Raw genomic sequence first — 27,949 nt, 5'->3', positions numbered from 1 at the left:
TTGCACAATACTGGGAAAATATGCAATATTTGAGGTTGTCATTGAGTATTGTGTTAGTGATATTTGTGACAGCTTTTCTCAGCCCTGCTGAAAAATCCAGCTTAAACCAGCCTAGGCTGGTTGGCTGGTTTTAGCTGGTCGACCAGCCTGGTTTTAGAGGGGTTTTGGCCACTCCAGGCTGGTTTCCAGCCATTTCCAGCCTGCTCTTAGCTGGTCAAGCTGGAAAATGACCAGCTAAATCCAGCTAAAACCAGCTTGACCAGCCTGGTTTAAGCTGGACATAGTTGGTTTTGGCTGGTCAAGCTGGTTTTAGCTGGTTTTAGCTGGTCATTTTCCAGCCTGACCAGCTAAGACCAGGCTGGAAATGGCTGGAAACCAGTCTGGAAGTGGCCATAACCCCTCTAAAACCAGGCTGGTCGTTCTATTAGCTTTTTTTAAAGTATAGTTACTTATGTAACAATCATATTAAAATAAACAGTTCCTAATGGATAATTTTCAGATCTAATAAATATTTCTGATCTAAAAAACTGTGAAGGTGCAAACATTTAGACACTTATGAATGTTTGAATGATAGTAACCTGGGGCCGTATGTATAAAAGAGTAGTCTAAACTTTGACTTAAGTGTCAAAAAATTCTTAGTAAGAAGTAGGATTTTTTTATGAGTAGGAGACTTTTATAAAGAGTCTAAAAGCCACTTTCAGTAAAGTTTGAGACTGATGTTAAAGTTCTGACTTAGGTTTTGTAAATCAAGGACTACAATGATTGAAACACAAAATGGCCGCCCTTGACCTCTGAATCAGCCTATCAGGAGCCTGCAAGGGTGAAGTCACAGCAGCACGACACCATTCACTGATGAATTAATACAATCAAATTATTCAATTATTTAAAATATCAAGAAGTAGTTTTGCATTATGTGAAAAAATTTAAATATGTACATGCATTTTACACAATCTTGCACAAATTTATTGATTGCATAGACAAATGTGATGCTACTTAAGTCTTTAAGCTGATAAATTACATAATTGTAAATTGCACTCTTAGCTGTATATAAAGAAAGACCAAAGTTTAAAACCCTTAAAAAATGGATTCAAAAAGAAAACCAAACTGGTCCAAGGAGGAAAGTGTTCTTCTAGATGACATCCAGTGGGAGCATAATTTAGTTTAAATAACCCAGTGAGGACACTCTCTGAAAGAACCTGAGCATCATGTGTTGACGCTGGCCTTTTAGGCATAAGATCCAGCATTGTGTAATTGGCATCAAACACACTTGAACATTGATGCTGTGAAATCCTTTACTATTCACATATGCCTCCTCATTTGCAGTCGGAGCAATGATGCGAACATGAGTGCCATCAATGGCTCCAACAACTCCAGGGAAGTCCGCAATCCTCCTAAAAGCCGCTTGCTTTTGCTGTATAGTTTGGAGGTTACTTGGAAAGTCAATGAGCTGCCTTATTATGTTTGGTGTTGTTAGTGCTGCTATAGTGCTGTTTATGACTCTGCTGACTGTGGATTGTGATGGGCGTAAGTCATGGCTGGTGCACTGCTGCATCTTTCCAGTCGCCAAAAAATGCAGAGTCCTTACTACCTTGATTTCTGCAGTTAAGGCATTGTTTTGTAGAGTGTCGAGTTATTGCATTTCTGACTAGATTAGTTATGAAAAGAATACCTTCATGATCAAATGTTTTAGCAACTCCCCGTCATCATATAAATGCAACACATTCTTTTGTTCTTGAAAGGTGCGTGGTCTCCTCTCTGCTGCCATCTTGTTACTCCTAACTAGGTTAAGATACATCCCAAACACTCCTAAATAATTTAGGAGCTGAGAGCCAGTCTTAACACTTAAGAATCTTTATAAATCACACTTAATCTTAAGTCTAGAAATAAAAGTAAAGTCACTCTTATAATTTGAACACATCCAGCTGAAACCAGCCAACCAGCCTAGGCTGGTTTAAGCTGGATTTTTCAGCAGGGATATTCCGACTCTTATTGGCTGTTGTCATTTTCCTCTCATCTCATCTCGACTCCTGCCACAAGTGTTTATTTTCAGCTAGAGGTTTACCTTCTAGCCAATAGCAGAACAGCACCTGCTAAGTAGGCGTGTATGAAGATTTTTAGTCTTAGCCTATAATTTTAATGCCTTAATGTGCAGCATCACAGCTTGAAGATACTGTATAGCAAAAAAGCAATGCATTGATCATCACATGCATTAAGCACTGACATTATTATAATGCTATGCATCTGATCTAAGGGAGTGCGAGGGTCACCTGGAGAGAGGGGTGAAACCGGACAGCTGGGGGAAGTTGTAAGTTCTGGTTTAAAACACTCTTTTTTTTGTTGTTGTTGCGTCGATAAAATATATGTGAGATGGATTGAGTTATTGGGGATGTGAATGACTCACTCATTCCCCACCACATCTCCCAGGGTGCAGCAGGAGAACGGGGATATGAGGGGATTGCGGGATATCAGGGAGTGAAGGTATGTTTTTTTTTTCTTCTCCTCGCTCTGGATTGTTTTTTGTCTCTAAAACATTTGTTGCTGTGTTTGGTTGGAAATCTCACAGTTCCTATTTCTTCCTGGAACAGGGAAGCGAAGGCTTACACGGAGCTGAAGGATCTCGAGGACCAAGGGGCCACCAGGTATAAAATAAACTGGGAATCCTCCGTATTTGGCTGCATGACTATCTTAAATTTAAAACGTCACACTTGGGATCATCACTGTTTGTTCAAATCTGCGTATTTATGTTCAATTCAGTTCAAGATTATTAGTTTAACACTTATTGATCACAGTTGTTATTATTGTTTCAAAGCAGCTTTACAAAAGGTGCACATTATTGCATTACAATCACATTCGGGGTTTTTTGTTGCAGTGTGTAAGTTTGACACCCAGTGGTTGAACTAGGTATTGCACTCCTGGTTCAAAACACATGCAAGTGCAGGTTGCCAGATTGATGATACCAACAGGAGTCTGCCTGACTATCGAGCCTAAAGGCTGATTTAAACCATGTTCTAAATAAAAGCACTGGCACACGATAGAGGGAATATTCTCCATATTAAAAAGACCAACACCTGAAATATATATTTTAGAAACGGGTTTTATTTCTCACAGGTGAACAACAGGAAAAACGGTGATCACCCCAGGTACACCTCATGTGCATTATTCGGTGTTAAATGCTAATAAAGGGAGTGTGAATGCCATTTTACATAAAGTTTATGGCCATATCCTGAAAGCAGCAGCAGATAGTTCAGCTCAGATCTGGAAAATATAATAATCCGTTTAAAATTGAGCCAACTCAGTGCAAACCAACACATATCAGTAATTCAGCATCTATATTTAATCATGTTAAAGAGGTTTAATATGACTTAATTAGATTATAAACCTTAGCATTTCATTAGAGTGCAGTAAGTGCACTATTCTGTGCTTCTGAATGGCTGTATTTACATTTCTATCATGTTTCGTCTGGAGCAAACAGCCAAATTGCTCATCACTGCAAATCTCCTCACGCAGCGTGTTGTTGTGATTACAATGTAAGCTGCTCACCTGATGTTTACGTTTATAATATTTATATCATTTGTTAAGTGATAACCACCTCATGTGGAACTGAATCTGCGTCTCGTTTCGGAGGCTGCTATTATCTACCAGAGGTCACATTTCGGTCATGGACACACACTTTAAAAGCCTTCATAACTGAATGAATGAAATGTGCAGTTTTCCACCAAGGCAACCAGGCGGGTGCTGAAATATAATTGGCTAAACTGGCATTGGGCGGGTTAAAGGCACCAAAACAAAGACAGCCTTTATGGCATGTAACGCACATGTTCAAAGCAGAATAAGAAAGACTTCAGCATTGTTTTTCAGATAAACAAGTATCTTCACTTAGCATGTTTTTTAAATATCTGCAAACATATTATGGTGCAGGGGCGTCGCTAGATCCAATTTACTAGGGCACGTGCCCCAGTAAAAATCTCCAGTGCCCCAGTAAATGCATTAAGAGATATGATTTACTCCATATGCAAGTGTATTTATTAAGAGTGGTAATTATGAAATAAGGACGTTATTCTCTATGTGCAACCGAACCAACGCTGGTGAAGCAATGTTTTTAATCAAAAAGCAAACTGACGCATCTCCGCGTGTGCGCAGAGAACTCGCGCGCCTCTCTGCGGTGCGAGTCCCGATAGTTAACATGCGCGCCAAAAAAAGCAGGCTACTTGCTTATCACGCGCCGCTCATGCGTTGTAAAACCGGCGTAATAGCTTTTTTTGTTTAGCTAGTCGACAAAATTTAAGTTTAAACAATATGACGATCTTACTAAGCACGCCTCCTGATAGATTTTTTGTATGACGCAAAAAGGAGGGCTGAGGAGTCAGAGAGGTAAAGACTTAATAAACCTAATTTTCTGCCATGTGTCTAAGACAACAGATAATTCTATAACACATCTTCTTTTTGTATTTTATTGAATTGTCTATAGAATTTCATTCAAATTAAATTAATATTTATGCAAAAGATTTCTTAAATGATCTTAGTATATCACTCCAGTTGTGTCTAAACATTGTTTTCCAGTTACATTTAAGATTATTTAGAATAATAATTGTATAATAACAAGAATACTTTTATATTCTATAAATGTAATATACAGGTCCTTCTCAAAAAAGTAGCATATTGTGATAAAGTTCATTATTTTCTGTAATGTACTGATAAACGTTAGACTTTCATATATTTTAGATTCATTACACACAACTGAAGTAGTTCAAGCCTTTTATTGTTTTAATATTGATGATTCTGGCATACAGCTCATGAAAACCCAAAATTTCTATCTCAAAAAATTAGCATATTTCATCCGACCACTAAAAGAAAAGAGTTTTAATACAAAAAAAAAAGTCACCCATCAAATAATTATGTTCAGTTATGCACTCAATACTTGATCGGGAATCCTTTTGCAGAAATGACTGCTTCAAATCGCCGTGGCATGGAGGCAATCAGCCTATGGCACTGCTGAGGTGTTATGGAGGCCCAGGATGCTTCGAAAGCGGCCTTAAGCTCATACAGTGTGTTAGGTCTTGCGTCTCTCAACTTTCTCTTTCCAATATCCCACAGATTCTTTATGGGGTTCAGGTCAGGAGAGTTGGCAGGCCAATTGAGCACAGTAATACCATGGTCAGTAAACCATTTACCAGTGGTTTTGGCACTGTGAGCAGGTGCCAGGTCATGCTGAAAAAGGAAATCTTCATCTCCATAAAGCTTTTCAGCAGATGGAAGCATGAATTGCTCCAAAATCTCCTGATAGCTAGCTGCATTGACCCTGCCCTTGATAAAACACAGTGGACCAACACCAGCAGCTGACATGGCACCCCAGACCATCACTGACTGTGGGTACTTGACACTGGACTTCAGGCATTTTGGCATTTCCCTCTCCCCAGTCTTCCTCCAGACTCTGGTGCCTTGATTTCTGAATGACATGCAAAATTTGCTTTCGTCCGAAAAAAGTACTTAGGACCACTGAGCAACAGTCCAGTGCTGCTTCTCTGTAGCCCAAGTTAGGCACTTCCGCTGCTGTTTCTGGTTCAAAAGTGGCTTGAATGTGGCACCTGTAGCCCATTTCCTGCACACGGTGGCTCTGGACGTTTCTACTCCAGACTCAATCCACTGCTTCCGCAGGTCCACCAAGGTCTGGAATCGGTCCCTCTCCACAATCTTCCTCAGTGTCCGATCACCTCTTCTCCTTGTGCAGCGTTTTCTGCCACACTTTTTCCTTCCCACTGAGATGCCTTGATACAGCACTCTGGGAACAGCCTATTCGTTCAGAAATTTCTTTCTGTGTCTTACCCTCTTGCTTGAGGGTGTCAATGATGGCCTTCTGGACAGCAGTCAGGTCAGCAGTCTTACCCATGATTGAGGTTTTGAGTAATGAACCAGGCTGGGAGTTTTTAAAAGCCTCAGGAATGTTTTGCAGGTGTTTAGAGTGAATTACTTGATTCAGATGATTAGGTTAATAGCTGGTTTAGAGAACCTTTTCATGATAAGCTAATTTTTTGAGATAGGAATTTTGGGTTTTCATGAGCTGTATGCCAAAATTATCAATATTAAAACAATAAAAGGCTTGAACTACTTCAGTTGTGTGTAATGAATCTAAAATATATGAAAGTCTAATGTTTATCAGTACATTACAGAAAATAATGAACTTTATCACAATATGCTAATTTTTTGAGAAGGACCTGTATATATATATACCAGTAGAGATTTATGTCTAGCAACTCCGCTGTTATGGTGTTTTTATGCTTAAAAAGAGTCAAAAACTTACATACAGCTCCTTTAAGGTTATTAGTTACCATAGCTTTATTAGTTACTAATAACTTTAATTAACTGATAACTAATAGCTTTTAATGTGGATACGTTTTAGTGGTGAGAGGGTGAATTTCATGAAAAAAAAATTCTATTGGTTATTTATTGTATCCCTAATTCAAAACAAGAACATTTCTGGCGAACAAATGCAATAAAGCCTATGATTAGGCCTATTATCATGCTTGACATGCTGACTGTTTCTTTTTACACATTACAGAGCTGGCAAAAAAACAAATGCAAAACAACGAAACCCAAGACTTGGGGTTCAAATAGCAAACAAATTGTCTGCAGAGACACAAATTCGCATGTCAACAAAATTGTTTACAAATGCCAGCTTTGAAAAATATGGTGGTTTGGAGAAAATTAAAGCTCATTCAGTATTTCTAAGACTGCATACAGATTCTGAGCCAACTTGTGCGGATATCCTGCCATGTAAAATCAGTTGACACCATAAGTAGTAAGGCCAGACATTTGGTCTTGCGTTCGTCGTGGGAATCTGACTTAAAGTTTATAATCCATCTTTGCTTTATGACAGGGGATTGTGGGAGATCCCGGTGAGCGAGGAACACCTGGAGAAAAGGGAAAGCCTGTATGTAATCACATTTCCTCATATCATGGTGCTTTTTACAGTCCTCCGCTTTGCTTAACCAATAAGCTGAATGATGGAAACGTATGTATTTAACTCATCTCCATACTTTCCACAGGGTAAACAAGGTCTAAAAGGAGGAGTTGGTGGAGTAGGGGGAAAGGTTGGTTGCTTGGTCATAACATTGATTTGTTGACCCATAACTGGAATATCTTGTGCTAACTCATATGAATATTTCAGGGTATAATTGGTGATCCAGGTTTGCCAGGGCGAGATGGAGATCCTGGAGTTGAGGTACAGATTGGCGTTTCAGCAAAATTCAGAAATATTTTTCTGCCATACTTTCATGCCAACTAGCTGGCTTACAAGTCCATGCTATTACCACATACAGGCTTATCAAGGACCACAAGGACCTGAAGGGAAACGAGGACAAGTTGGCGACAGGGTAACTGACCAATTATTTTATTCTAAATCTAAAAATGAAGACCTTTAGTTAGGAAAATCATTTGATGAATAATCCTTATTAACATTTATTGACCTTGATTTTTATTTATGTGGCCCTGGAGTATAAAACCTGTCCTAAATTTCACGTGTTTATTAGTGGGTAGAGCCATTTATTGATTTTTATTTTATGCATAAAATTATTAGAATAATAAATAAAGATTGCCTTCCACATTTGATAAATTTCCTACCATAAAATCCCAAAATTTTGATTAGTAATATGCAATATTTCGATTTTTTAACCCTAGATTCCAGATTTTCAAGCAGTTGCATCGCATCCAACTATTGGCCAATTCTAACAACCCATACATAAAAGCGTATTTATTTAGCTTTCATATGATGTATAAATCACAATTCTGAAAATTTTACCTGCATTACTGATATTGTGGTCTGTGGTCACATCCCAGCAGGCACCAGACCTCACATAGACGTAAAATTGCTGTTGGACTCCAACGTCAGACTAACTTTGAAATTTGATTGTGTATGACAATCAGGTTGACGTCAGAACCCAACGTCAGTTTGAGGTCAAACTCCAACGTCAAGATGATTACACAACATAAAACCAACCAAAGATAAACGTCTACTGATGTTCGACTTTGTATGGATGTCATATCATGACGTTAATATGATGTTGGATTTTAGTTAATTCCACAGCCTAAAACTAACCAAATATCAACACCAGCTGATGTTTTTATTGGATGTAAGCTGCCGTTGGTATTAGACAGACGTTTTGGTCACCTGACATCGCAACCAAAATAGAACTAAAGATCAACGTCATATCACATTGTGTGCCTGCTGGGATATTTCATAGCACACTACTATTTGGATGATGATTGTATAGCACTACCAGCCTGATCTCACGAGAAAACGTAAGTATTTTACGTTTTGTCAGTTTAGTGGCTAATTCGTATGAATTCGTACGAGTTCAGTCGTACGAAATTGCACGATTTTAAAAAGGAGGCGTGGCACCTAACTCCACCCCTAAACCAAACCGTCATTGGGGGATGAGCAAATCGTACTAAATTGTACGAATTAGATCGCACGAATTCGTACGAATTAGCCACTAAATCAAAAAGTTATTGCCGTGAGATTGTCTATCACTACAGTAAATGATGATTATTGTTTTAGTGATGTTGAGTTGTATACTTGCAGATTAAGCCTCTCATGAATAACTCATTGTGTTCAACTAATAACTATTAATGCATTTTGGCGATTCGTTTACACAATAACTGAATTATTGACAGACAGCACCGGATTCGAATCAGAATCACTATTTTAACACTGCTTTACGGCCGATTGGGATCTGTCTGAGTGTCTATTGATATGTTCGCTTACTGTATATAATGTGTTTGAACATATCTCTTAGGGTGAAAAAGGTGAACAAGGTCCTCCAGGAAACATGGGCCCTCCTGGACTCACGGTGAGTGCTTGTGTGACGACTCCTATACAAGACCTTCTGTAAGAACCACCTAAATATTTTCACCTTGGACTTTTACGACATAGAAATAGATTATGGCTTCTGGTAGATTTATGAAGTGCTGTGATCTCCAGGGTTCGCAAGGTTACAAGGGCTCTGCTGGAAAGCCAGGAAGACCAGGATTTATTGGGCCCCCTGGAAGAACGGTGAGCTATGCACACCAAAAACTCCCAAAGCTTTTGAAATGGATACCCTGCAAAATGCTTAAATATGTCATGTCTTCATAGGGCCACATAGGAATACCTGGCAAACCAGGCCCCAAGGTAATGATCTCCCTTATAAAATCCAAATCTGTCTCGGTAAAATGGTATTTTGCAAATGGGTCAACTGTGCTGGGGACAGGGTGCAATGCAAATCATCTCGTTGTCTTGTAAATCTAACATATATCACTTAATAAAGCTCCATCATGCAGAAAGCTGTAGAGAGGTCACTGTAGTACAATCATTGCAGACCTACTACAGCTAGACATCCCTGGATAATATTATAATGCTAATAATAATCATACAAAAAAGACTGAGGCCTACATAGTATTCCTAGTGTTGTGATTTTGGCATCTACGCATATTGAATCACTACAACATGAGTATTTACAGTGAGAAGCAAACCATCTGATGTGCAAATGGACCAAACTGCTGTGATAGACAAGCATTTAAACACTTGTGAAACGCATGCTAACACAACGTGTCATCAGATTCGTTTAAGCCTTGACGAAGTGCTGCAATATCTTCTTGAGACATTGGGATCTGACCCATTCACAAAAAAAAAAAAGTGAATGGAGAAAAGCCAAAACACACCCGCCGTCATCTGAAAGCATAGAAGCCCAGCATGTTTTCACACTGGAGTCATGTCTGAGCAGCGCAGCTCTTCGCTGCTTTTTGGCTGCATATACAGTCGCTTGGCTCTGGCTGCAGTCACTCTACAAAGTGTGCTAGATTGAAACTGATGACTGCTCTGTTCTGTTTCCAGCGTCAGCCCCTCCGCTGTTATCTAAACGTCTGAGAAGATAGCCACACTTCATTTAAACATGCCACTGCAGACGAGACTTTTCATCAACATATTTGAAAATAATCTAATTTCCACAGCGGCTCTATCATTAGATGGCGAAGCATCATATGGTGTTAATAAAGCCACGTCTTTTCTTTCTGTGGCCGTCTGTTATCTAAACATTATTTCAACGTCACATTGATAGTACTCTAAACTGCTCATCAAGGTGTTGTACTAACATGTTATGTAATGTGATCTACACTCACCAGCCACTTTATTAGGTACACCTTTATTAAGCACCGGGTTGGACCCCCTTTTGCCTTCAGAACTATCAGTTGTGGCATGGATTCAACAAGGCACTGGAAAATTCCTCAGAGATGTTGCTCCATATTGACATGATAGCATCACACAGTTGCTGCAGATTTGTTGGCTGCACATCCATGATGCCAATCTCCCGTTCCACGACATCCCTAAGATGCTCTATTGGATTGAGATCTGGTGACTGTGGAGACCATTTGAGTACAGTGAACTCGTTGTCATGTTCAGCCTGAACCGTTGATACAAGGCAGGATGGATCCATGCTTTCATGTTGTTGAAGCCAAATTCTGATCTGACCATCCAAATGTGGCAGCAGAAATGGAGACTCATCAGACCAGGCAACGTTTCTCCAATCTTCTATTGTCCAGTTTTGGTGAGCCTGTGTGAATTGCACCCTCAGTTTCCTGTTCTTAGCTGACAGGAGTGGCACCCGGTGTGGTCTTCTGCTGCTGTAGCCCATCCGCCTCAAGGTTGGATGTGTTGTGTGGTCAGAGATGCTCTTCTGCAGACCTCGGTTGTAACGAGTGCTTATTTGAGTTACTGTTGCCTTTCTATCAGCTGGAACCAGTCTGGCCATTCTCCTCTGACCTCTGGCATCAACAAGGCATTTGCGCCCACAGAACTGCCGCTCACTGGATATTTCCTCCTATTCGGACCATTTTCTGTAAATCCTAGAGATGGTTGTGCGTGAAAATCCCAGTAGATCAGCAGTTTCTGAAATACTCAGACAAGCCAGTCTGGCACCAGCAACCATGCCACGTTCAGAGTCACTTAAATCCCCTTTCTTCCCCATTCTTGATGCTCGCTTTGAACAGCAGCAGATCATCTTGACCATGTCTACATGCCTAAATGCATTGAGTTGCTGCCATGTGATTGGCTGATTAGAAATTTGCCTTAACAAGCAGTTGGACAGGTGTACCTAATAAAGTGGCCGTTGAGTGAATATATATATTTATATATATATATATATATGTGTGTGGTCAGATAATGTTAGAAAATGGAAAGCATACACAAGTTAGAAAATGGAAAATACTGGGTTTATTCCTGTCATTATTCATTTTAGTAAAAGACACAAGGTCCTTGGTCTGAAACTCAAATCCACACACACATCCAGAAGGAATTTTAAATATAGTTATGGGTAGCAGAAATGTAGTAGCGAACACTTGGAACATCATGTTCGTTGTGTAGAGCGTCTGTAGAGTAGTCGAGAGCCAGAATACACCAAATTAGATCTCAGGGTAATGTGTCAAATTCCGGCACAATTTTCCGATTAGGACACATTAAACCAAAACGGCTTTCCTCTGAGTTTTACAGGCCTCTTTTCACACAAACACAATGTGATGAAAAGCATCAAAACCATTTTTACAACACCTGCATACAGTTCATACAGTTGAACTCAGATTTATGAGCTCTCCTGAATTATTAGCCCCCTGCATATATTTTTTTCTGTTTAACGGAGAGAATTTTTTCAACTGATCTCAAAACATAATAGTTTTAATAACTCATTTCTAACAACTGATTTCTTTTCTCTTTGCCATGATGACAGCACATAATATTAGACTAGATATTCTTCAAGACACTAGTATTCAGCTTAAAGTGACATTTAAAGGCTTAACTAGGGTAATTAGGGTAAAGTTAGGGTAATTAGACAAGTCACTGTATAACAGTGGTTTGTTTTGGAGACAATCCAAAACTAATATTGCTGAAGGGGGCTAATAATATTGACCTTAAAATGGTTTAAAATAATTAGAACCTGCTTTTATATTAGTGGAAATAAAACAAATAAGACTTTCTCCAGAAAGAAAAAAATATGGGAAATCCATAATCTTGGACCAGGCCGTATCCTGAGCAGATGATGTGGTGGTCATGGAGGAGTGGAGAGCATCAGATTCCTGAAAGACCCCAGTAACAGACGAGTCTTTGCATTGATCCTGTCGGCCAGCCTGAACACACGCTGCAGCTTCTCCACGATGGACGTCCAGCATTCTCCAGTCTCTGGCACCTAGATTGCAGCTCTGCACAAGACGTTTGGCCAGAGGAGAAATGGTCATGCCTAACTAAGCCTGGCTTCTCTCTAGGTTTTTTCCTTCACTTTCGTCAATCGGTGAAGTGTTGTTCCTCGCCACTGTCACCACTGGCTTGCTTGGTTTGGGACTGGTAGAGCTGCGCATCGATGGATTTGCTCTTCAGTGTTTGGACTTTCAGAAGTGAAAATTAAACCACACTGAACTAAACTGAAATTCAACTCTGGAAACTGGACCGACTTTCAATTTACTAGTACTTCTACGTTAAGCTGCTTTGACACAATTTACATTGTAAAAGCCCTGTAGAAATAAAGATGAATTAAATTGAAATCCTGTGAAAATGTCCTTAATCTGGTGAGAAATATTTGAAAAAGAATAAAACCAGAAGGGCTAATAATTGCCCTCAACTCTATGTTGGATTAAATAATAATAATAATGTAATTGGTAACATTAATGTTATATTTCCAGGGTGACACTGGCATTACAGGAGTCCTGGGAAGCAAAGGGCAGAAGGTATTTATTGACTCAAGTACATTTCTTTTCCAGTATCATATGGTTCTAGTTTCTCACAATGCCACATTGTTTCCACAGGGTGAAAAGGGAGTCAAAGGACCTATAGGCAGGGTAAGACTGTGACATTTTAGTTTGATTAACAAAAAGGATATTTCTTTAAAGTATTAGCAGCGATTGGTTTGATCTGTCCACTGTCACAACAGCAGCAGAAATCCAGGTGGATTGCATTTACCAAGTTGGATTTGGAAAAAAAAACCAAGTGATGGTCACCTCAGCGTATTGTTTGAGTTCCATTTAGTCTTTCTTTCCAGGCGTGCTGTCGAGATATCGTTCAGAAATATGTACACAATATAAAAGTGCGCGTGCTTGTTTATGGGTGCATTTGTTGTTTTTTTGTTTGTTTTCCAGATTGGAGACGGTGGTGTGCCAGGGCAACAGGGAAGCAGAGGAAAGCGAGGCCGTGTTGGAGAGCAGGGTAGAAAAGGTCGCGAAGGCCCTAAGGGAGTGAGAGGAGATGGTGGTTTAGTGGGTTTTCAAGGCCCACCAGGCCCACCAGTAAGTCTCTAAATCTCAGCAAATAACTTACTATTGTCGATTGAAGGCTTTGTTTGGAAAAAGTGTAAAGAGGATAAGTCTGATCACTTAAATTGGAGAAATCATAAGGCTTGGCTAGGTATTATGCAACGAACCTCTGTGTAAAGTATCTACTACTGTATGTCACATTGCAATACACTGCAATGTATTGTGTTATACAATGTTTTATATTATACTATATATATATAGTGGGTATGGAAAGTATTCAGACCCCTTTAAATGTTTCACTCTCAGATCTTTCAATTTCCTCAATGTACACACAGCACCCCATATTGACAGAAAAACATTTTCGCAGATTTACTGGAACTTCACATGGTCTTAAGTATCCAGACCCTTTGCTGTAACACTCATATATTTAACTCAGGTGCTGTCCATGTCTTCTGATCATCTTTGAGATGGTTCTAGACCACAGGTGTCAATTCCAGTTCCTGGAGGGTCGCAGCTCCGCACAGTTTATTTCCAATCCTGCTCCAACACACTTACCTGTAGGTCTCAAACAAGTCTGAAGAACTTAATTAGTTTGATCAGGTGTGTTTAATTAGGGTTGAAACTAAACTGTGCAGAGCTGCGGTCCTCCAGGAACTGGAATTGACACCTGTGTTCTAGACCTACGAGTCCAGCTGTGTTTGATTATACTGATTGGATTTGATTAGGAAAGCCACACAGCTGTCTATATAAGACCTTACAGCTCACAATGCATGTCACTGCCTGAAGAGCTCAGAGACACAATTGTGGCTAGGCACAGTTCTGTTCAAGGTTACAAAACTTCTGCTGCACTTATGGTTCCTAAGAGCACAGTGGCCTCCGTAATCCTTAAATTGAAGACATGTGGGATGACCAGAACCCTTCATAATGCTGGCCGTCCGGACAAACTGAGCTATCAGTGGAGAAGAGCCTTGGTGAGAGAGGTAAAGAAGAACCCAAAGATCACTGTGACTGAGCTTCAGAGATGCGGTCAGGAGATGGGAGAAAGTTGTAGAAAGTCAACCATTATTGCAGCCCTCCACCAGTTGGGCTTTATAGCAGGGTGGCCCGACACATGAAAGCCCACGTGGAGTTAAAAACTTCTGAAGAACTCCAAGATGGTGAGAAATTAGATTCTCTGGTTAAATGACACCAAGATTGAACTTTTTGGCCTTAATTCTAAGGGTGTGTGGAGAAAACCAGGCACTACTCATCCCCTGTCCAATACAGTCCCAACAGTGAAGCATGGTGGTGGCAGCATCTTCAGCTGCAGGGACAGGACGACTGGTTGCAATCGAGGGAAAGATGAATGCAGCCAAGTACAGAGATATCCTGGTTGAAAACCTTCTCCAGAGTGCTCAGGACCTCAGACTGGGCCAAAGGTTTACCTTTTAACAAGACATGGACCCTAAGCACACAGCTAAAATAACAAAGGAATTTCTTCACAACAACTCTGTCACTGCTCTTGAATGACCCAGCGAGAGCCCTGACTTAAACCCAATTGAGCATCTCTGGAGAGACCTAAAATGGCTGTCCACTCAAGTATACTATCTAACCTGACTGAACTGGAGAGAATCTGCAAGGAGGAATGGCAGAGGATCCACAAATCCAGCTGTGAAAAACTTGTTGCATCTTTTCCAAAAAGACTGATGGCTGTATTAAATCAAAAGGCTGCTCATGCTAAATACTGAGTAAAAGGTTCTGAATACTTGGAACCGTTTGATATTTCAGTTTTTCCTTTTTTAATAAATCATCAAAAAATGTCAACAATTCTGTGTTTTTCTGTCAATGTTGGATGCTGTGTGTACATTAACAAGGAAACAATGAACTTAAATGATTTTAGCAAATGGCTGCAATATAACAGAGTGAAAAATTTAAGGCAGTCTGAATACTTTCCGTACTCACTATATAGTGGGAACATGCCTAAAATGCAATGATGGAGGGAAGGTATGTAAAAGTAGGGATGTATTATATTAATATTGTCTAAGAAATGCCACTCACTTCACACACACGAAAAAATCATGCCTGAAAAAAGTCTCTTAAAGAATTTAAGCTTATTAGAGTGAGCCTAAATCTAAAGATATGAAAGCAAAAAGTATCCCCTGTGTGGGTCTGTTTCTTTAAATTTGTAAAATATGATATACTTTAATAATATCACAGAAGCAAAGGTGCCATAGATGTGCTCACAAATGTGAACAGTTAATACTGAGTGAGTTACATTTCAGACAATGTATTGTTCTGTTTCACAAACAAAGCTGGAGACGAACGTCTGTATGTCTAAGAGCAACAATGTGGTGCTTTATACCTCAATTAATTTGTTTTCGAAAGCGTCAAATGAACCAATGAATCAATTTCTTTTTTAAAAATCAGTGACGTGTTGTATTTCTACACAAATTAGCTCTTTGGTACAAACTGTTTAAAAGAATGATTCAGCAAATCACCCCTTAAAGACTTTCCACCACCTAATGACAGGCCTAAAGCAGCCAAGGCCAGGAAGTATTGTTAGAATAAAGAGAGAGGATTAAATCAATACGTTAGATGCATTGTCATTTGGTTTTAACGATAATTCCACCGCATCAACAAGATAGAGTTGCCACCTGCCAGAAGTTCCTCATGTTTATTTCATCCTACATAAGCAACAGATGATCCAGAAGCAATTTCAAAATCAGCCTTTCCTTTCCTCCGGGTTTAACCCTAAACAAATGTCTGTTTATGGTTTTGTTAAGTGCTCTTGTTTGCATTTCACCAGCCGACTAACAATCACCTTCAGATAAAACCTTCAAAGCTTCTGCGGGATTCAGCCCTTGTGGCACTTGGCGCAACATGCATGCAATGTGTGGTAACCATTTTGGTGTCAAGATCGCTAATAAACGCTTTCTCATTAGTAGAGCTTTCTCTGGAGCTCGGGGGCAAGGGTTTCAGTTAGTGTGGCTGTAAATTCATAATGAGGCTGGTGAAATATTGTTGGCCGTATTTGTTTCTCCTTCATTTTTTTCCTCACAGAAGAGAGGTGAGCTGAGCTCTGTGTTTAAATAGCTCTGTTTTCATCCAAAGGTGGTTATTAAATTCAAAACTGGAATATCGCATAAAAGATGTGCATATAATGCTGCGTTTCCATCCAACGAGTCAAAGAGAACAAAAATCGTCCCATCCTGATAAACTGGCGCCGAATATCAAAGAGAAAAACAGAATTCGCTGAGGTATAAAAAGCTGAAGTCTTTTTCTTTTAGATTAAATAACTTGCACCTCAGAAGACAAAATGCAATGAACACGTGGTGAATTTCTAAGGGGTGATGTGCTCTTTGAGAGCAGATATGCTCAAGATAGTTCTAGAGGTAATAATGATATTATAATAAGAATACTGAACCACTGGGGTTGACGGTCGGCCTGCTGGTTTGCCCATTAATGGTATTTTAAGCCACAGCCATATCACCCTGCAGCCCTAGACTGGTTACTTACTGAAGCTAAGCAGGGCTGAGCCTAGTCAGTACTTGGAATGGCAACCAAAGGGGAATTCTAGGTTGCTGTTGGATGTGGTGGTAGAGAGGCCAGCAGGTCCGTGAGCAGCTAAGCAGGGCTGAGCCTAGTCAGTACCAGGATGGGCAACCACAGGGGAATGCTAGGTTGATGTTGGATGTGGTGTTAGAGAGGTCTGTGTGAGTCCTAATGCCCCAGTAAAATGAAGGGGACACTATACTGTAAATGAGCGTCGTCTTTTGGATCAAACGTTAAACCAAGGTCCTGACTCTCCGTAGTCATTAAAAATCCCATGGCAATTCTCGTAAAGAGTAGGAGTGTAACCCTGGTGTCCTGGCCAAATTTTCTCCATCGGCTCTTATCCGAATTGGCTCTATCACTGTCTCTCCACTCCCCCTATAGCTGGTGTGCAGTGAGCACAATGGCGCCAATTGTCGTTGCATCATCCAAGTGGATGCTGCACACAGGTGATGGTGTGGAGAGACCCTCCTCATGATTGTGAAGCACTTTGAATGCATGGCCATACACCAGTGGTCACCAAACTTGTTCCTGGAGGGCCGGTGTCCTGCAGATTTTAGCTCCAACCCTAATCAAACACACCTGAACAAGCTAATCAAGGTCTTATTAGGCATACTTGAATCACCCAGGCAGGTGTGTTAAGGCAAGTTGGAGCTAAACCCTGCAGGGACACCGGCCCTCCAGGACTGAGATTGGGTGACCCCTGCCATACACAATAAACGCACTATGTAAATACACACATTACATTTTATCATCAGCATGATCTCTTATAACCCAATCACATGACTTTTATTCATGCGCATACTGGAGAGTATTCAGTAAAAGGGTTTCCATTGCAGTGTATGCACATATTTTCCTTATCAGATAAAAAGTTTATTGTACTTTTCTACTTCATTTTCAAAACTGATGTGCATCTTTTTAATGCAATATTCCTAAATGCTCATAAAAATAGGTGGATGGAAACATAGCTAGTGTAATGATCTCTTTTTTAGGGCCCCACCTTCCCCGCTCAACATGTTATCGAGGTCTGCAAGCGTGTGGTGCTGGAGCAGATGTCCACATTCGCCAACTCTGTGAAAAGAACGTGTGCAGCCGTGTGCCCACTCTATGGAGATGTGCCAATGGGCGCCCCAGGTCCCCCAGGACCAAAAGGGCCACCTGGACCAACGGTAAGTTTTCCACCACTAAGATGATTAACCCAATTACAACTCTGGAAGAGTTTCAGTTTTGTTAGACCTTGAAAACAAAACTGTTTTGATGTGGTTTTTTCTGCGATATATATTGCGATACGGATACAATTTCACTAGATGGTTTGTTTCCTAGGGTGTCAAATAGTATTCATTAGTGGTGTAACACAGTGTTTCCCAACCCTGTTCCTGAAGGCACACCAAAAGTACACATTTTCAATCACTCCCAATTCAAATACACCTGAATCAAATCATCAGAACATTGGTGTGCCTTCAGGAACAGGGTTGGGAAAGACTGGTGTAACAGATCAGAAATCTCACAGTTCGGAACACATTATGGGTTTTTTTGTCACGGATTGGCCAATTTTTCAGACAAACATCATTTGTTTTACATTTATTACAAAAACATATTAAAAATATAAAAAATAAAATGAAGAAATAGTAAGCTGAATAAAAATAAACAGTAAAATCTTCAGTGCTGTGAAAAATTCACTGTTACTACTATTGCTGCTAACGCTAAATGTAGAAATCTAACATTATAATTTGTAAACCCATATTTATTTTTAGTCTAATTTTTAACAAATGATCCAGTTATTCACTCATAAAACTTCATGTTTCATTGCGAGGCGGATCATTTTTGAAGAATTATTCAGTGTCATATTTTTGATGGCTGGTTGTCGCCACCTACTGTTTAGATAATGTAATTACTGCCTACAACTTCTATTTTTGAGCGTAATTAATTGCAAACATCAGTGGTTTTATCTAAATTATTGTCTGTTATCGCAGTACTTCAGTGTAATTTGATTGTTTGTAACTTCATAACTAACTCAAAAGACTAAAGACTGAATCTCTTATCTCACAGATTTGAATGCAGCGATTCGAAGGATTAATAAACATATGCAAATCACCATCATTTATAAATGGATGTTGCGTGGGTGTTGAGATCTTGATCTTTAAATAATTAATCATGCAGCGTACACTGAATGCATTAATACAGGCTAAACAAGCAGTGACAGAAAACACCTTTAATAACCCACAAATTAATAACCAACACCTTCTAAATAACCCACCACATCCCGAATAACCCATCACAACTTTTTCTGTCATCATTACATTTTATAGGAAAGCCTAAATGCTTTCATACATGTGATTTGAATGATGACAGAGGCGATCTTTCTGCGATCGTTACAAATTTAGGATTAATCTACAAGTAAAACAAAATAAAAATAATTATGAATCTGCGGGGAACCATGAAGCGTGGATTGTTCCATGGAGTAATGAAGCTGAAAATTCATCTTTAAAGTCACTGGAATAATTGATAAAATTAAATGATAAACTACTTTCGAACAGTTATTTTATAGTGCAATACCATTTTACAATTTGTACTGTATTTTCAATTAAATAAATGCAGCCTTGGTGAGCAGGAGCTTATTTTAAAACATTTAAAAATCCTACTGACCCCAGACTTTTGACTGGTAGTGTAGCTCAGGGGCGTTGCTAGACATAAAGCTCTACTGGGGCACCCCCGCCCCCCTCCTCAAAAAATAAATAAATAAATAAATAAATTAAAAAAAAATATATATATATATACACACTATATATTTTTAAATAAATATTTATTATAAATAAAAGTATTCTTGTTATTATACAATTATTATTCTAAATAGTCTTAAATGTAACTGGAAAACAATGTTTAGACACAACTGGAGTGATGATAAGATCATTTAAAAACAAAAAAGGCTGTTACGCTGGTTTTAAAACGCATGAGCGGCACGTGACAAGCAAGTAGCCTGCTTTTTTGGCGTGCATGTTAACAACCGGGACTCGCACCGGCAGAAGAGCAGCGCGTGCATGAGGCGCGCGGGTTCTCGGCGCACACGCGGAGATGCGTCAGTTTGCTTCTTGATTAAACACATTGCTTTCACCAGTGTTGGTTCGGTTGCACATAGAGAATAACGTCCTTATTTCGGAATTACCACTCTTAATAAATACACTTATGAAGTAAATCATATCTCTTAATGCATTTACTGGGGCACTGGAGATTTTCTCTGGGGCACGTGTCCCAGTGAATTGGATTTAGCCTGGTGTAGCTACTGTTATGATCTCTTTTTAGAGCCCCACTTTCCCTGCTCAACATGAACCGTGGATTGTGAACCGTGCGAATCACGGATCAACCATGATCCGTTACACCCCTAGTATTCATGTACAGAAATTTTGGAAAAAATATATTGTTTCTAGTCCAAATAGCTCCAAAATCTTAGATCCAGCAAAAAAAAAAAAAAAAAAAGTGTGTTGTTTTCAGCTTCGGAATAGATAAATCAAAATTTATAGTTTTCACTTAAAATGGACTAGAAATAAATTCCAAGTAAGAAAAAATAAATTTTTTTTTGCATGAATCGTATAAATTCTGTAAAAATAATTAAATAAAAATCTTTGTTCCACCTCCAAACGTCATATTTTTTTGTGCTCAAATGTGGCACATGCAAATTATAAAACTTCACTCTACAAATATAAATCTTGACTGTCCAAATGTGTTCTGTGGCTCCTGATCAATTATAATTCAGACTCAACGTTGCATATCTTGCGATGTGACTGTTGCGGATGCGCACATTGCGATATCGATGCTGAAACCATATATTGTGCAGCCCTACTTTACACAGTTAGCACATGCGAGACCTGTTTTTGCCATAGTAAACCAAGGAAGAACATGCTCCATACATCAACTTTCTTCCAGGCCAAGTTTGATACGTACATACTGTAGTGTGAAGGCCTCTGGAGAGCGTGCAGCGCTGTTTGGCAGTATAGGTTGGAATTAAAACATTCAGAATTTCCAAGTCCCCTTGAAGACGAATAGGAAGTCGCAGACGAGGCACTTGCTCTGTGTTGAATGGTTCTTGGAGAGAATCCCACCTTCACTGGAGTGGAAAGCCGTCCCATATTTCTCAAGAAGATCTTTTTTTCAGACTTCTCGAACATTTTCACTCAAGGGGCCCAAAGGCCGATAAAAGTTCACAGAGCCTCAAATTCAAACATGTAAAACTTAAAAGCTTGTAGAATTGAAGGTTGTGAAAAATCTGCACACAACAACAGAAAAGAGGCTTTCAAAACTGAACCCTCATGTTGTTTTAAACCTATAAAACATCTGTGGATGTTCAGGGATTATCTACGTTACTGGTTTCTATACAATAAAAGCACGCATCCACACCGCAATGGATTTAGTTCGCAAAAATCTCATATTGTTTGTTGCTTTAATCAACATTACATCAGTTTTGTTGATGCCTTGATACAAACTTCTTTGATAACAGGTTACAGAGTGGGAAAATCCTCCAAAGAGACCCAAAATGTAGCCGTGTGGATACGCAAAATAATTATTTTTTGGAAACCATGACATCATTGTACCACTAAAAAGAAAAACCCAACACTTAACAACCAGTAACAACAACAATGGTGGATAACAGAGCTGTGTTTACTACAAAACCTGGTAAAGTTAATCGGTAATTACCAGTTACCAGTATATTTGATACACATGCATTCGCCATCATCTTCTTGTGTTTATGTCTGTACTAAGCACTTAATAGTGTGTCGTCCAGCTCTGTTTGTGTTTGCTTACAGCACCACATACAGTGTGGCATATGTATTAAGTATTTTACGTTTTGTCCGTTCAGTGGCTAATTCGTACGAATCCGTACGAGTTCAGTCGTACGAAATTGTACGATTTTAAAAAGGAGGCGTGGCACCTAACCCCACCCCTAAACCCAACCGTCATTGGGGGATGAGAGTCTATGACTCAGACTATGCAGAGTCACTGATTCGATCCAAGACCAACGACGAGATGATCCCAAGGTCTCCATAATCCTGGACCAGGCCGTATCCTGAGCAGCTACTGTGGTGTTCATGGAGGAGTGGAGAACATGAGACTGATTCCTGTGACGCTCCAGAGACAGACGAGTCTTCGCTGAGGCCAGCTTCCAGCCTCCGCCGCTGAGACTGCAGCTCTGCACAAGACGTTTGGCCAGCGGAGAAATTAAAATGATCGTGCCCAACTGAGCCTGGTTTCTCTCAAGGTTTTTTTTCTTCACTTTCGCCATTTAGTGAAGTTTTTTTTGCCTCTCCGCTGTCGCCACTGGCTTGCATGGTTCGGGATCTGTAGAGCTGCGCATCGTTGGATTTGCTCTTCAGTGTTTGGACTCTCAGTAGTGATTATTAATCCACACTGAACTGAGCTCAACTGAACTGAACTTAAACACTACAAACTGAACTACACTGTTCCTATTTACTATGACCTTTTATGTGAAGCTGCTTCGACACTATCTACATTGTATAAGCGCTATACAAATAAAGGTGAATTGAATTGAATTGAATGAGCAAATCGTACGAAAATGTACGAATTAGATCGTACTAATTCATACGAATTAGCCACTAAATCAAGAAGTTACGAATTGCCGTGAGATTGTGTTGGTATTACAGCCACGGATCTACAACCCCAAATCAGAAAAAGTTGGGTCAGTATGGAAAACGAAAAATAAAACAAGAAAGGAGTGATTACTAAATTTATGTTGCCTTGTATTTCATTGCAGACAATACAACAAACATTATTTCAAGAGTTCACACTTAGCTGATGATTCATTAAAAGCTTGTTTGGCATGCTGTCCCGGGAGAGAGCCTCGAGCTCAAGGGATCCTCGAGCCCGGGGCTTCCTCCCGGTTGCAGAGCGAGAGGGGAGCCTGAGCTCGGTGGATCTCAGAACTCCCTGCCTGCAGTAGTGGCTAAGGGAACATGTGAGGAAAAAAGGGGGCTAGACAAATGCTTGATTGTTATGCATGATGTATATATTTGGATGGTGGGAGGAAACCGGAGAAGCCGGGGAAAACCCACGCGGACACGGGGAGAATATACAAACTCCTCACAGAAACACCTACCGACCTGGCAGGACCAGGGCTGGCAGTGTTCTTGCTGTGGGGCTAACAGTGCTAACCCCTGGGCCTCCGTGCCGCCCGATCTATAGTGAAGGAGGAGAATGGGGAGGAAGGGGAGTTTCTTCCAAACGAAGATAAAGTGGACTGAAAACTGTGGTTATTTATAGTAGCTTATGGCTCATATGATTGGATGATACTGATTAGCTTAATATGAGACCGGCTGTGATAAATCATAAGCACGTGATCCTCTGGAAGTTAGTTTATGAATAAACCTCACTTAATGTGTTCCTCATGATTTTTATTGTTGTTTTTTTGTTCAAAATAAACACATTTTAATTTTGGTTCTTGCAACACATTCAAAAATCTGTAATATTTTGTTACTAAGATCTAACAATAAACAAAATCTGAAATGCCATTATTATAGGGTGATCCTGGCATTGATGGGCTTAAAGGAGAAGTGGGGCAGCAGGGATTCTACGGAGAACCCGGTGACCAGGGCAGACAAGGCTCCGCAGGTAAACCATACACACATTCCACTACACATTGTAAAAACAGCAGTCTTTGGACATGCACCGATACAAGGGTGGTCCTCCATCTTGGTGCCTTCACATTAATCACATGCTACTGCATTGACGTCAGACGATGCAATAAGTCACAAGCGAAGACTGTCCCGAAATATAGAGAAACAATAATCCTGTGAAGGGTGTCTGGCAGTGTTCCTTTTGGCCGTGTTCATGCATGATGAACTAGTACAACAAACACTTCTCAGCTGGGAAAAGTGAGGAGCCCATATGAAGGATTCACCCTCACAACGAACTGCTGTCTTTTGGAATGCAATGTGTCATGGAATAAATATACATATGCACATGTGTCTTTAAGTAATGTCACTCTGCCAGCATCAGAAGAGAATAGCTTTATTAAACACGAGCAGATGTGTGACTTCTCTGCTAAACGGTATTAATGAGTATGCAGGTGTAGCTGAAGAATAGCTTAACACTGCACTTGAACATAAATATGCTAATTACTCTACCATGTTTTATTAGAATACAATAGCACAAGCGTAAAAATGACGACAAAATAGACAGAGGGTTTGCGATAGTGGATCTGTGCCGGGAAACTGCTTGCGTAAAGCTTTATTAAAGTCCCCATGAAATCAAAACTAACCATAGGAGTTTGTTCGCTCACGTTGCTAGTTCTGTGGTGAACAGTTTATCTGTGTTTGTCATTAAAATAAAATGAAATGCCCTTGTAATCTTTAATTGAAATCTGAAAATGCACTTCCTGTTTATTTTCAGTTAATTTCACAGATTAGGTCTTTCTGATGTAGTGGGCGTGGCTATAATACTTAGCCACGCCCCTTCAGCTGTCAGTTTTGACAACAAGCAGAAATGGTGAGCTGGGGTCCGTTCTTCGTACCTCACTTAAATTATCTAAGATGATTTGGCAGATCCTGGATCTTTTAATCTTGATGACGGATCTCTGGCTAATTTGGTTCTTCAAACAAGTTCGCTATTAAAATGTGTGGATGAACTGACCTGAGATCATTGTCTATCATGAGAGATGATCATTGATCATGAGTCATTGAGATCTATCGATCCTCAAAATCATGATCAGCAATGCAACGATTGGCTGACGACACAGCAGCGTAATGACATCATCTAATCAATATTCAATTATCCATGTGAGTAAAATGACATAAAATTAGCAGTAAACGGTTTGTTAAATATAACGCAATAACTTTCCACATTTGTTGTGAGCTGCAGGCTTTACACTTTCATGTATCAAGAGTAATCATCATGTATTTCAGAGGATATCTATTTATTTAGTTGTACATTTAGAGAAGATATTCGTTATTTAGAGAAGATTTTCTTTATTATAGTAGCCTAGGCCTACTCAAGATTTTTTAATCGGCGTAAACTGTATTCATTTTGAATCAAAAAAGCATTTTGATATCGGTAAAGGTGTCAATCACTGGCATATTAGCAGTCAAAACACATGCATGACCGCATAAATTATTAGGCCTATGCTTTTTTTTTTTTTTAAAAGTCGAATATTGTGCATGTACGCGTTTGTTTCTAAAAAGTTCATATCAATAAATTTTCTCTTTGAACCACCAGGTGGCAGTCTTTGTACTTTTATTTCAGAGTGCAGATTGCATAAGTTTTATTAATATATATATTTTTAAACCTTAAGTTGAACATTGCTCAATTTAATTTGTTTAAATTCAACACAAATAAATAGGAATAACAACAGATTTGCATGCAACACTTTCTTCAGTGTACGCGGCGTGCTGCCGAGCGCCACTTCTGGTGTGTGACCCCCTTAAGAGTCCAGAAATGTTGAAAGCCCTGAAACTGCATATTGATCTTGTGAACCAACTGTTGAATAAAGTTGTTATTTTAAGTTTATTTTAGGCTTGCAAAATTATGATTGTACCACTAATGACACAGTGTACTGGTAATGTACTTGGAACGATTCTAGGCTTTGAACATTTCAGGACCCTTATTGTCTGTGGAGGGTCAGAAAGCTCTCGAATTTCATCCAAAATATGGTCATTTGTGTTCCAAGGATGAATCTGGTTAGTGCCTGGATGGGAGACCACATGGAAAAACTAGATTGCTGTTAGAAGTGGTGTTTGAGAGGCCAGCGGAGGGCGCTCAAACTGTGGTCTGTGCGAGTCCTAATGCCCCTGTACAGAGAAGGGGACACTATACTGTCAGTGGGCGCCACCTTTTATATGACACCGAGGTCCTGACTCTCTGTGGTCAATAAAAATCCCATGGCACTTCTCGTCAAGAGTAGGGGTGTAACCCCGGTGTCCTGGCCAAATTCCCTCCATCTACCGTTACCCGTCATGGCCTTGCAATCATTCCCATCCACTGAATTGGCTGTCTCTCCCTATAGCTGGTGTGTGGTGAGCGCACTGACACCATTGTCCTGTGCACACTGGTGGATAGTGAGGCGCTATAGGTGTATGACCATACATAATAAATACACATTACATTACATTACAGCTGCTAATTTTAATTACATATTTTTGCTACAGGTGACAGAGGAGAACCAGGAGACAAGGGAGCTAAAGGTTACGGCCTTCCTGGGCACATCGGGGAGCAGGGGCCAAAGGGTAAAGTGCTAATGAATAAGATTGAGCATCTTTAGAGCTGCACAATATATGGTTTCAGCATTGATATCACAATGTGCGCATCAGCAATAGTCACATCGCAGGATCTGCAATGTTCATATGTAGATAGTTGACCAGGAGCCACAGTTCAGAACACAGTGGCTTTTTGGAGTCACTGAAGAGTTTAACCATAATGGAGTGAACATTCAGCATGTGCATGTGTTTTTAAGGCCTGTGATGGTGAAAGTATTCAGGTACATGCAATTATACTGATTGTAACTCTAAAATTAGAACTATTTATAGAATAAAGTCTATACGGTGTGAATTTACACTTGATTATTCAATTTCTAAATACTGTAATGTAAAATATTTCACTCCCAATAATAATAACAATCTAGAATAACCCCCGATGATCTTCCAGAATAATCCCAATCAGTCTAAATGAATGAATTCTTTCCAAATAAATTCATGCTACCTGGTAAAATTGTATATAGCCTTTCCTATATCGTGCAGCCCTTGCATCTCTTGTCATGATATTCCATGAAAGTCTAACTTCAATGTCATTAGACATTTGTAATTATTGTTAAATGCTCTTGTTTTATAACTAGGTCAGCGTGGACGACCAGGCCGAGCATTTGATGGGCAGCCAGGTCGGATGGGTGAGAGAGGCCATGTTGGCCAGCTTGGTTTACGGGGACACCCTGGACTACCTGGAGTTCCTGGAGTCTGCCTGACATCCGGATGTGCCTTACTTAATGCTACTTTAAGTAGACCTCCACAACAAGTGCCCGAGCAGGCACCGCAACGAGCATCTCAAAGGGCACCTCAACAGGGATCTCAACGGGGATCTCAGAGGTTTAGAGGACGCCAGTGAAAGCATTCTTGAAAGTCACACAGAGACGCTTTGGTCAACGTGTGCATAGTATGGAGAAGGGAATTGAAACTGAAATTGTGTCAGGAAAGGAAATTCATGTAAATATAAAACCAAAAGCAAATTTGTCCATCAAAAGACTGAAATTCTGATCTAACACTGTAAAATGCAAAGCTGTCACAAACTGTGAGAACCATTGGAAGTAGGGTTACATATATGGTTTATATACATATATATATATAGTCAAAATGACCTGCACATTGTTCAAAGTATGTTTATAATAAAAATGAAACAAATTAATATATTTTTTACACGTTATCTGCAGTTTTCGCCCTTAAAATTGATGGGAGATTCAGAAATAAATTTGAAATAATGTCTGTAGTCTGTAGTTTCTTACTGTGGCAGGACAAAAATCACCTTTTATGCAGTGTGTATGGTTTTAGGAGGTGTTTTTTTCTCTTTAAGTTGAGAAGTTGTTGTTGTTTTTTTTCTTAAAGAGTTCCAGATGATAATTATTTCATATGCAAAGTTGTAACTCAGTCACCAGTGCCTGTTTACACTTACGTCTTAAAGGAGGCCTAGATGCATTTATTACTTAATGAATATTAAATTAAGATCATACTCTCTTTAAAAGTGCATCTCAGGATGCATTATAAAATAAAAACAAAATACGATATATAATTGCATTTGCTTTGATAAATGATATTTGTATTTATTTATAGTTGTAAGCTGTTGTACTAAAACGTTTCAATGCTGTTAAAAAATCTAGATTACAAAGTTTCCTTAGTGTGTTTTCTATATGTTAAACTCTTATTTTAAATACCTCAGTGTTAATTTAACATTGCATCGGAATGAACCGCCAACTATTGCAGCCAACACAATCTCACGGCAATTCGTAACTTTTTGATTTAGTGGCTAATTCGTTTGAATTCGTACGATCTAATTCATACAATTTAGTACGATTTGCTCATCCGCCAATGACGGTTGGGTTTAGGGGTGGGGTTAGGTGCCACGCCTCCTTTTTAAAATCGTACAATTTCTTACGACTAAACTCGTACGA

The 27,949-nt window shown here is 39.6% G+C and overlaps 1 protein-coding gene across 1 annotated transcript in view; it reads left to right on the top strand.

The window, feature by feature from the left end:
* zmp:0000000760 (collagen alpha-1(IX) chain) overlaps positions 1-27,266 on the top strand; it is a 52,721-nt gene extending 25,455 nt beyond the window's left edge. The window contains exons 11-27 of the mRNA XM_056471292.1: positions 2,252-2,305; positions 2,425-2,478; positions 2,586-2,639; positions 6,875-6,928; positions 7,044-7,088; positions 7,166-7,219; positions 7,317-7,370; positions 8,793-8,846; positions 8,978-9,049; positions 9,131-9,166; positions 12,697-12,741; positions 12,820-12,852; positions 13,150-13,296; positions 17,787-17,963; positions 23,322-23,412; positions 25,944-26,021; positions 26,627-27,266. Coding sequence (XP_056327267.1) covers positions 2,252-2,305; positions 2,425-2,478; positions 2,586-2,639; positions 6,875-6,928; positions 7,044-7,088; positions 7,166-7,219; positions 7,317-7,370; positions 8,793-8,846; positions 8,978-9,049; positions 9,131-9,166; positions 12,697-12,741; positions 12,820-12,852; positions 13,150-13,296; positions 17,787-17,963; positions 23,322-23,412; positions 25,944-26,021; positions 26,627-26,892 — 1,368 coding nt within the window. The 3' untranslated portion in view covers positions 26,893-27,266. The remainder of the gene's footprint in view (positions 1-2,251; positions 2,306-2,424; positions 2,479-2,585; positions 2,640-6,874; positions 6,929-7,043; positions 7,089-7,165; positions 7,220-7,316; positions 7,371-8,792; positions 8,847-8,977; positions 9,050-9,130; positions 9,167-12,696; positions 12,742-12,819; positions 12,853-13,149; positions 13,297-17,786; positions 17,964-23,321; positions 23,413-25,943; positions 26,022-26,626) is intronic.
* Positions 27,267-27,949: the final 683 nt, after the last annotated feature.

This window comes from Danio aesculapii, chromosome 13, assembly GCF_903798145.1.
Source record: "Danio aesculapii chromosome 13, fDanAes4.1, whole genome shotgun sequence".
Classification (NCBI taxonomy): Eukaryota; Metazoa; Chordata; class Actinopteri; order Cypriniformes; family Danionidae; genus Danio; species Danio aesculapii.
This window is presented reverse-complemented; position numbering and strand designations above follow the sequence as displayed.